Raw genomic sequence first — 14,630 nt, forward strand, 5'->3', positions numbered from 1 at the left:
TTGTCTGAAATGTCATTTGCAAATATCTTTTCCCATTCCGTTGGTTGCCTTTTAGTTTTGTTGATTGTTTCCTTAGCTGTGCAGAAGCTTTTATCTTCATGAGGTCCCAGTAGTTCATTTTTGCTTTTAATTCCCTTGCCTTTGGGGATGTGTCGAATAAGAAATTGCTACGGCTGAGGTCAGAGAGGTCTTTTCCTGCTTTCTCCTCTAGGGTTTTGATGGTTCCCTGTCTCACATTCAGGTCCTTTATCCATTTTGAGTTTATTTTTGTGAATGGTGTGAGAAAGTGGTCTAGTTTCAACCTTCTGCATGTTGCTATCCAGTTCTCCCAGCACCATTTGTTAAAGAGACTGTCTTGTTTCCATTGGATATTCTTTCCTGCTTTGTCATAGATTAGTTGGCCATACTTTTGTGGGTCTAGTTCTGGGGTTTCTATTCTATTCCATTGGTCTATGTGTCTGTTTTGTGCCAATACCATGCTGTCTTGATGATGACAGCTTTGTAGTAGAGGCTAAAGTCTGGGATTGTGATGCCTCCTGCTTTGGTGTTCTTCTTCAAAATTACTTTGGCTATTTGGGGCCTTTAGTGGTTCCATATGAAGTTTAGGATTGCTTGTTCTAGCTTCGAGAAGAATGCTGGTGCAATTTTGATTGGGATTGCACTGAATGTGTAGATAGCTTTGGGTAGTATTGACATTTTGACAATCTTTATTCTTCCAACCCATGAGCATGGAATGTTTTTCCATTTCTTTATATCTTCTTCAATTTCCTTCATAAGTTTTCTATAGTTTTCAGCATACAGATCCTTTACATCTTTGGTTAGATTTATTCCTAGGTATTTTATGCTTCTTGGTGCAATTGTGAATGGGATCAGTTTCTTTATTTGTCTTTCTGTTGCTTCATTATTAGTGTATAAGAATGCAACTGATTTCTGTACATTGATGTTTTATCCTGCAACTTTGCTAAACTCATATATCAATTCTAGCAGACTTTTGGTGGAGTCTATCGGATTTTCCACGTATAATATCATGTCATCTGCAAAAAGAGAAAGCTTAACTTCATCTTTGCCACCTTTGATGGCTTTGATTTCCTTTTGTTTTCTGATTGCTTATGCTAGGACTTCCAACACTATGTTAAACAACAGCAGTGAGAGTGGACATCCCTGTCTTGTTCCTGATCTCAGGGAGAAAGCTCTCAGTTTTTCCTCATTGAGGATGATGTTAGATGTGGACTCTTCATAAATGGCTTTTATGATGTTTAAGTATGTTCCTTCTATCCCGACTTTCCTGAGGGTTTTTATTAAAAAGTTGCTGAATTTTGTCAAATGCTTTTTCTGCATCAATTGACAGGATCATATCATTCTTATCTTTTATTAATGTGATGGATCATGTTGATTGATTTGCGAAAGTTGAACCAGCCCTGCATCTCAGGAATGAATCCCACTTGATCATGGTGAATAATTCTTTTTATATGCCATTGAATTCGATTTGCTAGTATCTTACTGAGAATTTTTGCGTCCAAATTCATCAGGGATATTGGCCTATAATTCTGTTTTTTTACTGGGTTTTTGTCTGGTTTAGGAATCAAAGTAATACTGGCTTCATAGAATGAGTCTGGAAGTTTTCCTTCCCTTTCTGTTTTTTGGAATAGCTTGAGAAGGATAGGTATTATTTCTGCTTTAAACGTCTGGTAAACCTCCCCCGGGAAGCCATCTGGTCCTGGACTCTTATTTGTTGGGAGATTTTTGATAACTGATTCAATTTCTTCTCTGGTTATGGGTCTGTTCAAGCTTTCTATTTCCTCCTGATTGAGTTTTGGAAGTGTGTGGGTGTTTAGGAATTTGTCCATTTCTTCCTGGTGTTCCAGCTTGTTGGCATCTAATTTTTCATAGTATTCCCTGATAATTGCTTGTAATCTGAGGGATTGGTTGTAAGAATTCCTGTGGTTGATCTCAAGCTTCATAGCATCGTGGTCTGAAAGTATGCATGGTATGATCACAATTCGTGTATACTTATGAAGGGCTGTTTTGTGACCCAGTATGTGATCTATCTTGGAGAATGTTCCATGTGCACTTGAGAAGAAAGTATATTCTGTTGCTTTGGGATGCAGAGTTCTAAATATATCTGTCAAGTCCATCTGATCCAATGGATCATTCAGGGCCCTTGTTTCTTTATTGACTGTGTGTCTAGATGATCTATGCATTTCTATAAGTGGGGTGTTAAAGTCCCCTGAAGTGACCACATTCTTATCAATAAGGTTGCTTATGTTTGTAAGTAATTGTTTTATATATTTGGGGGCTCCCGTATTCGACGCATAGACATTTATAATTGTTAGCTTTTCTTGATGGATAGACCCTGTAATTATTATATAATGCCCTTCTTCATCTCTTGTTACAGTCTTTAATTTAAAGTCTAGTTTGTCTAATATAAGTATGGCTACTCCAGCTTTGTTTTGACTTCCAGTAGCATGATAAATAGTTTTCCATCCCCTCATTTTCAACCTGAAGTTGTTCTCAGGTCTAAAATGAGTCTCTTGTAGACAGCAAATAGATGGGTCTTGTTTTTTTTATCCATTCTGATACCCTATGTCTTTTGGTTGGCGCATTTAGTCCATTTACGTTCAGTGTTATTATAGAAAGATATGGGTTTAGAGTCATTGTGATGTCTGTAGGTTTCATGCTTGTAGCGATGTCTCTGGTGATTTGTCTCACAGAATCCCCCTTAGGATCTCTTATAGGGCTGGTTTAGTGGTGACGAGTTCCTTCAGTTTTTGTTTGTTTGGGAAGGCCTTCATCTCTCCTTCTATCCTAAATGACAGACTTGCTGGATAAAGGATTCTCGGCTGCATATTTTTTTTTGTTCATCACATTGAAGATTTCCTTCCGTTCCTTTCTGGTCTGCCAAATATCAGTAGAGAGATCCGTCACGAGTCTTATCAGTCTCCCTTTAATGTTAGAGCACGTTTATCCCTGGCTGCTTTCAGAATATTCTTTATCCTTGTATTTTGCCAGTTTCACTATGATATGTCATGTAGAAGATTGATTCAAGTTACGTCTGAAGGGAGTTCTCTGTGCCTCTTGGATTTCAATGCCTTTTTCCTTCCCCAGATCAGAGAAGTTCTCAGCTATTATTTCTTGAAGTACACCTTCAGCACCTTTTCCTCTCTCTCCCTCCTCTGGAATACCAATTATGCATAGATTATTTCTCTTTAGTGCATCACTTAGTTCTCTAATTTTCCCCTCATATTCCTGAAGTTTTTTTTATCTCTCTTTTTCTCAGCTTCTTCTTTTTCCATAATTTTATCCTCCAGTTCACCTATTCTCTCCTCTGCCTCTTCATTCCGAGCTGTGGTTGTCTCCATTTTATTTTGCAGCTCATTAATAGCATTTTTTAGCTCCTCCTGGATGTTCCTTAGTCCCTTGATCTCTGTAGCAATAGATTCTCTGCTGTCCTCTATACTGTTTTCAAGCCCAGCGAATAATTTTATGACTATTATTCTAAATTCACTTTCTGTTATATTGTTTAAATCGTTTTTGATCAGTTTGTTAGCTGTTGCTATTTCCTGGAGATTCTTTTGAGGGGAATTCTTCTGTTTCATCATTTTGGATAGTCCCTGGAGTGGTGTAGGACTGCAGGGCACTTCCCCTGTGCTGTCTTGAATAACTTGCATTGGTGGGCGTGGCTGCAGTCAGTCCTGATGTCTGCCCCCAGCCCACAGCTGGGGCCATAGTCAGACTGTTGTGTACCTTCTCTTCCCCTCTCCTAGCGGTGGGATTCTCTGTAGGGTGGCGTGGCCCATCTGGGCTACATGCACACTGCCAGGCTTGGTGCTGGGGATCTGGCATATTAGCTGGGGTGGATGGGCAAGTTGCACAGGGGAGGGAAGGGCAAGCTCAGCTGGCTTATATTTGGGTGATCTGCTTCGGTTGGGGCCCTGCACCGGAAGGGAGTCAGACCTGCCCCAGCCAGAGGGATGGATCTGCAGAAGCACAGTGTTGGGTGTTTGCATGGTGCAAGCAAGTTCCCTGGCAGGAACTGGTTCCCTTTTCGATTTGGGCTGGGGGATGGGTGAGGGAATGGCGCTGGCGAATGCCTTTGTTCCCCACCAAGCTGAGCTCTGTCGTCTGGGGCTCAACAACTCTCTCTCCCATTGTCCTCCAGCCCTCGCGCTCTCCGAGCAGAGCTGTTAACTTATAACCTTCCAGATGTTAAGTCCCACTTGCTGTCAGAACACACTCTGTCTGGGTCCTCCACTTTTGCAAGCCAGACTCGGGGCCTCTGCTTGGCTGGCGGGCTGCCTCTCTGCCCTGGCTCCCTCCCGCCAGTCTGTGTAGTGCACTGCCTCTCCGCCCTTCCTACCCTCTTCCGTGGGCCTGTCCTCTACGCTTGGCTCTGGAGAATCCGTTCTGCTAGTCTTCTGGCAGTTTTCTGGGTTATTTAGGCAGGTGTATGTGGAATCTAAGTGATCAGCAGGACGTGGTGAGCCCAGCGTCCTCCTACCCCACCATCTTCAATACATTGTCTTTTTAAGAACCTTTAAAAAGTTCCCCAGGTGACTCTTGATACTTTTGGACAATACCAGACTGGAGCATATAAAGACTAAGATATTCTTGTGTATTTCAGAGTGCACTTAGGGAAACAACTTGCACTTTGTAACTGGGCAGGAATATTGTTTGGTTAGAAGGGTAAAGGAAAGGGAGGCTGGTGGTGTTACCCTAGCACAATTTTTTGTTGAACACCTGTTGTCAGTTCTCTTGAGTATAACTGCTGGGTCATATGGGTCCTATAGTAACTTTATGTTTAGCATTTTGAGGACCTGTCAAATGGTTTCCACAGTGGCTGCACCATTTTATGTTCCCACCAGCAGTGTATACACATTTCAGTTTCTCCATATCCTCACCAAAACTTGTTATTTTATAATTTTTTTTATAGCCAATCCAGTGGGTGTGAAATGAGAATGCATTCTGGTTTTGATTTGAATTCATCTAACGACTAATGATATTGGGCATCTTTTCATGTGCTTCCTGGTTGGCCATTTGTTTATCTTCTTGAGAGATGTATTTTCAAATCTTTCATTCAGTTTAAAATGAGATTGTGTTTTTATTATGGAGTTTTAGGAGTCCTTTATATTTAGACCTGTATTAGTTTTCTAGGACTGCCATAATAAATTACCACAGTCTTGGTGGTTTAAAACAGAAATTTAGTGTCTTGCAATTTTGGAGGCTAGAAATTGGCAATAAGTATGTTGACATACTCATAAATATCTAGGGAAGAATCCTTTCTTGCCACTTCCAGCATCCACTTATGTCTGCATGATTTCATCTTCTACCTCCGCTTTCGCATGGTCCTATTCCCTGTATTCTTGTCCTTTCCTCTTTGTCTCTTATTAGGACAGTTGCTTTTAGATTTAGAGCCAGCCCAGGTTCTCCAAATTAATGTCATCTCAGTACCCTTATTACATTTACAAAGACCTTTTTTCCAAGTAAGGTCACATCAGTAGTTTCAGGAGTTGTGATATAGCATATAGACCTATCTCTTTGAGGGCCACCACTCCACTGGCTACAAGATCTTCATTAGAAGAGTCTTACAACTACTTTCTCTCATCTGCAGGTCTTATTTTCACTTTCTTGAGTGGAGGCTTTGACACAAATATTTTTAGTTTGGATGAAGTCCAGTGTACCTATTTTTTCTTTTGTTTATTATGCTTTGGGTGTCCTTTTAAAAAAAAACATCGCCTACAATAAACCAACAGCAAATAATAAATATACTATGAATTTCTAGGATTGTATCATCTGTGGTTTTTGTTTTGTTTTCCATTCATGGCCTGGAGAAGCTGAGATGATAATGAGGAGCGTGGTTTTGGGGTGTGTCTGCAGACAGAAACCATATTATGCAGGGCCTTTAAGGTGTTGAAAAACATCACAGTTTGAACTTTATCCTAACAATAAATGGATGGCCTTTGGGAGCTTTCATAGTATGTATGTTTGCTTTGTGAAAGACACTGTTAAGTGTTTTATGCAACTTATGTGTTTTATCCTTGACATGCTATGAGAATGTAGTGCTATTTTACAGAAACTGGTTTAGAGAAGTTATGCTTCTTCTCAAAACTCCTACACTGACCCCCTTTCATAGGTGTGAGTTTCCAGTGTGGGGTCCTCTAAGCTTCTGAGTTTTAATAATGCCAAACTCTCCCCTTTATTCCTCCAGCTCTGAAGCTGGTATTTTTTTTCCTTCAGCTGCTTTTAAAATGATCCCTTAGTGCTTTAAAAAGTCTATTTTTAGTTCTTCAATACCTAGTTAACCATCTTTAGATTATATTATTTTATTAGAAGAACAAATATGCATTTTTGTGGTATATTCTGATTCATAAATTTGTAACAGAATTGGCCCCAGGAAGTAGCTCCTTAAATATGGGGATTGGGAATTGGCTTGGTCTTGTCCTTGGGAATGAGCACAGCCTGAGATCCTTGCCCATGGGAAATGGCATGCTAGTGATCGATTACCAGCAGGCAGTGGCATTGCAGATAATTGTGTTGATTGCATTGAAGGCTAACTGAAGCAAGTGGCTATTGTACTTGACCATTTTGCTACTAATGTTGATTATAAGGAGTGTGGTGAGTGATGGATTCTTCTGAATACTTATAGAAAGAAAGGACAAACTCAGATTTTTAAAATTTGATTTCAAGTTATAGTTTGAGAACCAGAAAAGTTCTGTGACAGTTCTTAAATATCTTGCTTTTGTAGTTATGGATGTAATCCTGCTGAAATCAGCCACAGAATTTAATTTTGTAGTTTTCAGAGTAACAACTTAATTTGTGAAATTAAAGGCATTGCTTAGTAACAAGGGGAAATATGTTTGGAATTAACATGCATAGAGCCTTCCAAACTTCCAGAAATATGTGTAATTTTTCTTTAAGTGCTGGCTTCCTAGGAGTTGCCTATGGATCAGAGTAGCTTATTTTTCAGGCCGTGTTTGTTCAGAGGTGTGCTTTATTCCTGAGCCTTTGAACCTTCATTTTTCATTGGATCTTTGTGTGGCTTAGGAGATGCTTTCAAGTCTTCCCTAATTCTCCTGAGTGGGTGCAGCCTAGCACATGCAAACAGCCTTCCTGTCTCTGAAGTTTATGATCTTAGGAGGGATCTTAGATGGTTCTTTCTGTCTGATGTCTAGTTTCTCTGCTGTTTTGTTAATGGCTGCCAGCATCAAGGAAATTCTAACACTTGTTCATTGTTCTTCACCAAGATTCCCGTGTTTTTTGAGAATGTCCTTCATCATGGAATTCTCCACACCAAGTTCCAAAATGAAGTCAGCCACCTCAGATAAGGCTGCAGGGCTTTTTTTCTTTAAAGCCTTTCTCTCCCCGAATCAGAAACTTTGAACCACTGCATAGGAGTTGGGGAAGAAGATCTTACTTATAATTTTTCTTCACCACTATCAATATAGTCCACATTCCTTTTTATCTTTAGGCTAAACTATTCTAAATGTTTATGACTATTCCTCATGTAATATGGTTCTGTTTACTTACTGTCCTTGAATGGACTTCAGATTCTTTGTATTAAGTTTGATTCTCTAAATATAATCTGACCACAAAGTCATAAAATATGGGAGGAGAAGAATGGAAAAGAAAGGAGTAGAAAGAACATGCATGAAGGCTTCCTCTTTCTTTATGAATGACTATAGCATTTATGATTTAAAAAATAATCTCACAATCTCCCTTCTGCATTACTATGTGGACCCAGGTCAGAAGAATGTGTCTGGCTTCCCTTTGCCAAGTATTACTTTCAGTATTACATTAAGAGAATTGTTTTGAGGGGCGCCTGGGTGGCGCAGTCGGTTAAGCGTCCGACTTCAGCCAGGTCACGATCTCGCGGTCCGGGAGTTCGAGCCCCGCGTCAGGCTCTGGGCTGATGGCTCAGAGCCTGGAGCATGTTTCCGATTCTGTGTCTCCCTCTCTCTCTGCCCCTCCCCCGTTCGTGCTCTGTCTCTCTCTGTCCCAAAAATAAATAAACGTTGAAAAAAAAAATTTAAAAAAAAAAAAGAGAATTGTTTTGAGATTAACTTAATGTACTAAGTAAACTATCTTGTGATTGTTTAATGGAGGCATCTTTACATTTGTAGTTATTAACTTGAAGGTATACATATTTGTGTAGTTAACAGACTTAATATTTAAAAGTATATACATATGCATATATATCCGTATATATATATGGATATATATGTATAATGTTTATTATGAAGCAACAATTCACATACCACAAAATTCATCCATTTGTCATAATATATTCTGTAGAAATCTTGATCATTCAATATTCCACAAAACATCATACCAGTCCACTACATTGATGTGGTAATTCTGACTGGACCCAATAAAAGGAAAAAAGCAAATATTTTGGATGCCATAGACATATCTGAGTTAGATCGTGGGAAATAAACCACCTCAGTAAAGTTTCTAGGGTTCCCATGGCTAGCATCCCCTGAGCTCTAGTATAGCTTGTAGATCTCAAATGCCTAAACTTGGGCTTCAAGTGATTGTGTGATCTCAGCTACCTATGATGAACTGAATGCTATCTTATTCTTTAAGCCATAAAATTGAAATTCAGAACCAACATTATATCATTAAGTGGAAATGGCACATAATAAACTGGGCTTAGCAGGTCAAGAGGCATAAGAAGTTACATTAGATTATAGTAAAGTCCTTCAACAACTATTACTGCCTGATTGCCTTATCTCTTTATTATATATCTATGACTACGTGGACTAAAAATTAAATATTTAGAGTTTAATATACAGTTGGTTTCTTTTATATAATTGGCAGCAACTAGAAGTGAAACTCTGAAGCTCTACTACTGCAATTTAGTGAAGTATTGTGGTTAGATTTGGTTAGTTATGGTAGTATTATGATTTTGGCCCTGAATGAGTGTGGTGAGGAGAAATTCTCCCAAGGGAAGAATTTCAAGCAGTACTTTTAGTTGTCCACTTTGTTTGACTAGAAGCATGGGTATATATTTATACCTGAATAGTTACTAATGGTGTAATTAGATGGTCAGAGCTTGGACTGAATAGTAGGAAGCCTACTGACAGAGAATTCCTGGGGGAGAGTTCTAGTGATAGACCTCTCAGAATGGGCATAGATTATGAAAATAAAGATGTCCGATGTGAGTGATACTACGGGGCAGCTCCTACAGAGGAATCTTTAGAAGTCAGGTAGGCAAATTACAAGTTTTCTGCATGTTAACATCTTTCTTCAGTCATCTCAGCACTTGCTGAATGGGTTCCTATGCAAAATGACCAAGGTTAGAGATCATTCATTGCTAAACAATTTGGAATTCCTTACAAAGCTTGATCTGGCTGTTAGTGTTACCTGACCTTTAATGCTGAGCCACTAAATGGCACAATTTACTGCGGGGATCAGCCAGTGATCTGATGGCAGGTTAATTATATTGAAACATGTCCATTGTGGAAGAAGTAGAATTCTGACCTCACTGAAATGAACATATGGGTATGCATTTTTTTCCTAACTAAAGTACCATAGGCTAAACTCCCATCCATGGATTGAAAAAAATGCTTTGTCACAACGGTGGTATTCTATATAACATTGCATCTGATGAGCCAAACAAGTGCAGCTGTGATCTCATGACCAAGAATGCCCTGATATTAACACTTGTTCACTCATAAACAGCTGGTCTAATAGAATGATAAAATGATATACTGAAGACTCGTTTATGACTATTTTGGGAAGTGAGATCTTCATTCTCTTTGGGAATCAAGATGTAGAAATTGTAATAAATCCTGTCGCTGTTATATCTAACAACTCAATAATTTTTGCTTCCCATTTGCATCACTCTGAGCTCTACTGTGTTGGAGGTCTTGGTGCCTAAGAAAGAATGACTTCCACCAGAGTAGACAATATTTTCATTAAATGCAAATTAAGACCAACTGTTGGCCATTTGAGGTTGACTAGAGAATATAAGTCTTCTAGGTTAATGTCTGTGAAGATGATTCTAATAGAAATCAGTGAGAATTAAGAATTTGCCTATCTGATAAATGTAAATACTAAGCTTGAATAGCATGGAAAAAAGTGACTAAAATGTTTGAGTTGAGAGCATGTAATTCTTGGATTTTGTTGTGGCAAATTATATTACAAAGAAATTTATAAGCTTATTTTTTACTTAAAATTTTTTTAATGTTTATTTTTGAGTGAGAGGGAGAGACAACAGACAGATAGACACAGAGTGCAAGCAGGGGAGGGGCAGAGAGAGGGAGACACAGAATCTGAAGCAGGTTCCAAGCTCTGAGCTGTCAGCACAGAGCTTGACGCCAGGCTCAAACTCACAAACTGTGAGATCATGACCTGAGCCCAAGTTGGACATTTAACCGACCAAGTCACCCAGACGCCCCTGTATTTTTTTTATTCTTAAACCCTTCTTTTTCACATGTTAGGAAATCCATAAAAATAGTACTTAACACTCAGGTTTATCTTATAAGGACAAACAGAAAAAAAAAAAAAAAAGATAGTGTTCTGGGCAGAAAAAAATTTCTTAAAACATACAGTGGTGACAATACAGTGAATGAATAGTATACCCATGAGAATGAATTGGGGCTACCGCCCAAGGTAGAGACAGCTAAATGGTTGACTGTTAATACTTTACCATTTGTGTGCAGGTTTGTTCTTAGGTGATGTTTCTCCCATTCCCATTTTATACTGCATAATCAATTTAGATTGCAAAATGCCATTTCCAGTATATTATTTATTTTGTTTGGTTAATATTCTATTATTGACTTAGGTTCTCTGATTCTATTAATTGACTCAGGTCATGATCTCACAGTTTGTGAGTTCGAGCCCCACATCGGGCTCTGTGCTGGCAGCTCAGAGCCTGGAGCCTGCTTCCAGTTCTGTCTCCCTCTCTGCCCCTCCCCTACTCATGCTCTGTGTCTCTCTTTCTCAAAAATAAACAAACATTAAAAAAAAAGAAATAATTTTCTATTGTATTGGGTAGTGTTATATAATAAGTGAAGAGTCTTGGAATTCAAATTGACCTATAAATCTTAAGAGAAGGAAAAATAAGACTGTGTTATCTTGAAGAACTTTAATTCACATTTCTGAGTCTCATTTTCTTATTCATAAATTGGAAATAATAATAAAAGCACTTAAATTAATGCCTATAAAAGAGTGGCATACAGTAGGCATTCAAGGAGGATCAGTGCATTATTTCTATTGTCATTTTGTTGTTTTTTGTTTTGATGTTAAGAGATATAAAACCTGTGTATGTACTAAATTTTTTTTCTGACTTTTATTGTTGATTCTTCCAAGTGAATTTCAATCCACTTAATTTACAATTCTGCAAGAAATAAAATAAATTTTATTTGTAAGTTGAAACTTAGGAAATTCTTTTGATGACAAAGGCTGCACTTCAATATGCCACGATCAATAAATGTTATGGGTATTTGAATGGATAAATTATCCTTTATATATTCATTCAAATATATTTATTGAGTGTTTATATATTAACCAATATACTAAGTACTGCTATTTCAAAAATTGATCAGGTAAGGCATGGCTCTTGCCCTTAAAGAGCATACATTTTAGGACTTTTACACAGATGATTAATAATAGTTTGAAGTATAATAAATATTAGTCCTTGAGACTGAGATAACCAAGAGAAATATCATTAGGTTTTACCTTTTTTTTTTTTTACATTTATTCAGTTAATGGAAATGAAACACAGAATATCCTTCACTCTGTGATTTTACCACTGTTGTCACATTCTCTCTAGTTTTTTCTCCCACTGCTTCCCATTGGTATTTGCCTGGAAGCTAAGTTAAAGAAAAAATAATAATTGAGTTACCTCTTGACAAGAAGTTGGGTGAAAGGTTTGAGAGAAGGAGTCAGTGTTATAGGAGTACTTTCCAAATGGAGTTAGGAGAAAATTCAAGAGAAATTTGTTAAGATACTATCCATCAGGATGGATGGATGGCTTTGTTGAATGAATTTTAGATTCTTAATTAACATAAAGTCATAGGAAGACTGATTAGACAATTCCCTCAGATAGAGGGATCATTAGTGTTTGGGCTTTAGGGATATATTTTGTGGTGTTCTACTGGATGATTAATAAATGTTGCCATTTCTTGAATTATATTTACCCTATTCCTGCACTTGGAGACAACTATAATATGTAGAAATAAACTGAATGCCTAGAATTTTCAACTTATTTTACAAGGTCAATGTATTATCAATTTGAAGTGCTTACAGTAAGGTTTTTGGGGCATTAAATATTTCCCTTGTAATGCATATAATAGCTTCTGAATCTCTTCATGGCATCTTTAATCTCTTTATTTCTCAGAGTATAAATGGCTGGATTTAGGAGAGGTGTAATAACAGAGTAAAACACAGCAAGAAATTTGTCCACCCAGGTGATGCTGAGTGGCCACACATAGATGAAGATGCAAGGCCCAAAGAAGAGCACCACCACTGTGATGTGGGCAGTACAGGTAGAGAGTGCCTTGGAAGCACCAGTTTTAGTGCTTTGGCGGATGGTGAGAAGAATATATGTATAGGATATCAACAACAGAATAAAGCAAGTCATAGCTAGAACCCCACTGTCAGCATTCATTAATATTCCCAAATTGTAGGAATCTATGCAGGCAAGCTTGATTACCAGTGGTATGTCACAGAAGAAGCTGTCAATTTCCCTGGGGCCACAGAAAGGCAATTGCACAATCACAGCCATCTGACTCATGGCATGCACGAAGCCAATGCTCCAGGAAGTTACCACCAGACTAGTGCATTTTTGCAGGCTCATCATGGCCGAATAGTGGAGTGGCTTACAGATAGCCACATAGCGGTCATAGGCCATTACCACCAATAGTACCATCTCACCCCCTCCAACAAAATGTACATAGAGGATCTGGCACATACACCCTCCAAAGGAAATAGTCTTGTTCTCCCTGAGAAAGTCCGTGATCATCTTTGGAGTGGTGACTGAAGAAAGCCACATATCAACAAAGGACAGGTTGGCCAACAAGAAATACATGGGGGAATGAAGATGGGAATCAGTGATGATTAGGATCATGATGAAAACATTTCCAGATACAATAATCAGGTAAAGCATAAAAAATATGATTAGGAATAAGACCTGCATATTCTATGAGTGGCAAAGTCCCAGAAGCACAAATTCTGACACTATAGACAAATTTCCTTTATCCATTTTATTCACTGTGTCCTCTAAAATAACCTAGGAAGAAGGATAGATTGTCAGTTAGTGGTGTGGGAATGGGTACTTAACTTTTAGTATTTAATTGAAATTCTATTTCATTTAAATTTACATTTCCTTGAAAATTAGCATTTATACCTGAAAGTGGAAAATATAACTGGGAAGACAAATATTGGCAAAATATTCCTGACATTATGCCTTTTTTTTAAATTCTCGAGTTACTTAACATACAGGGTAGCCTTGGCTTCAGGAGCAGAATCTAGTGATTCATCACTTACATATGAAAACCCAGTGCTCATCCCAACAAGTGCCCTTGTTAGTACCCATCACCCATTTTCCCTACCCACATCAACCCTCAGTTTGTTCTCTGTATTTAAGATGCTTTTAGGGTTTCTCTCCCTCTCTGTTTTCATCTTATTTCTCCTCCCCTTCTCCTATTATCATCTGTCAAGCTTCTCAAATTCCACAGATGAGTGAACCTCTTTTATAAAACACCATAAACCTAATTTTTTTGCTTATTACTATAAAATATATGTTGGAACAGTCAGTAGGAGAAAAGCTATACAGAAAACCTTATAATAAATACCATGGCATGATAATTTAAATGCAAAATCAGGCACACAATTTATCATTAAGATCACAGTTAAATGAAATTCATTTAGTAAACTAAATGTATTAGAAAAAGATGTCTGTGGGGAATTAGATGAGAAAGTGATTAACCACAGAGGAAGGTAACTCAGACTTAGAGTCTGACTTGAAGTCTGAATGGAAGCTTGTTATACTCAAGCTTATCCATAGAGAATATTTATTTTCATTTACAGTTGACTTTTGAACAACACAGGATTGAATTCTGTGGGTCTATTATATGCAGATTTTTGTCAGTAGGCACAGCACTGTAAATGTATTTTCTCTTCTTTATGATTTTCTTAATAACGTTTTCTTGAGGCGCCTGGGTGGCTCAGTCAGTTAAGCGTCCGACTTTAACTCAGGTCACCATCTCGCGGTCCATGAGTTCGAGCCCTGCGTTGGGCTCTGAGCTGATGGCTCAGAGCCTGGAGCCTGCTTCAGATTCTGTGTCTCCCTCTCTCTCTGCACCTCCCCCATTCATGCTCTGTCTCTCTCTGTCTCAAAAATAAATAAACGTTAAAAAAAATAACGTTTCCTTTTTTCTAGCCCACTTCATTGTAGTAATGCAGCATATAACATGTAAAAAATACAAATATCTTTCAATCAACTCTATTATTGCTAAGGCTTTTGGCCAACAGTAGGCCATTGGTTGAATTTTGGTTGATTCAAAAGTTGTGCAAAGATTTTTGACAGCATGTCAACCATATATCAATGGATGCCATGAAATCCCTAGGTTTAAAAATATTGCCATACAAGTTTCAAATACATATAAATGTTATTTAGAGGATGTGAA

The 14,630-nt window shown here is 38.1% G+C and overlaps 1 protein-coding gene across 1 annotated transcript; it reads right to left on the bottom strand.

The window, feature by feature from the left end:
- Window positions 1-12,265: 12,265 nt before the first annotated feature.
- Window positions 12,266-13,204, bottom strand: LOC124508142 (olfactory receptor 4K14-like). Its single transcript, XM_047074559.1, is given in 1 exon segment — window positions 12,266-13,204. A coding segment is annotated over 1 exon segment (939 nt).
- Window positions 13,205-14,630: the final 1,426 nt, after the last annotated feature.

The sequence above is a fragment of the Lynx rufus genome, unplaced genomic scaffold (assembly GCF_022079265.1).
Source record: "Lynx rufus isolate CCGP_SWC_20201006 ecotype Redwood Valley unplaced genomic scaffold, mLynRuf1.p SCAF_13, whole genome shotgun sequence".
NCBI lineage: Eukaryota > Metazoa > Chordata > Mammalia > Carnivora > Felidae > Lynx > Lynx rufus.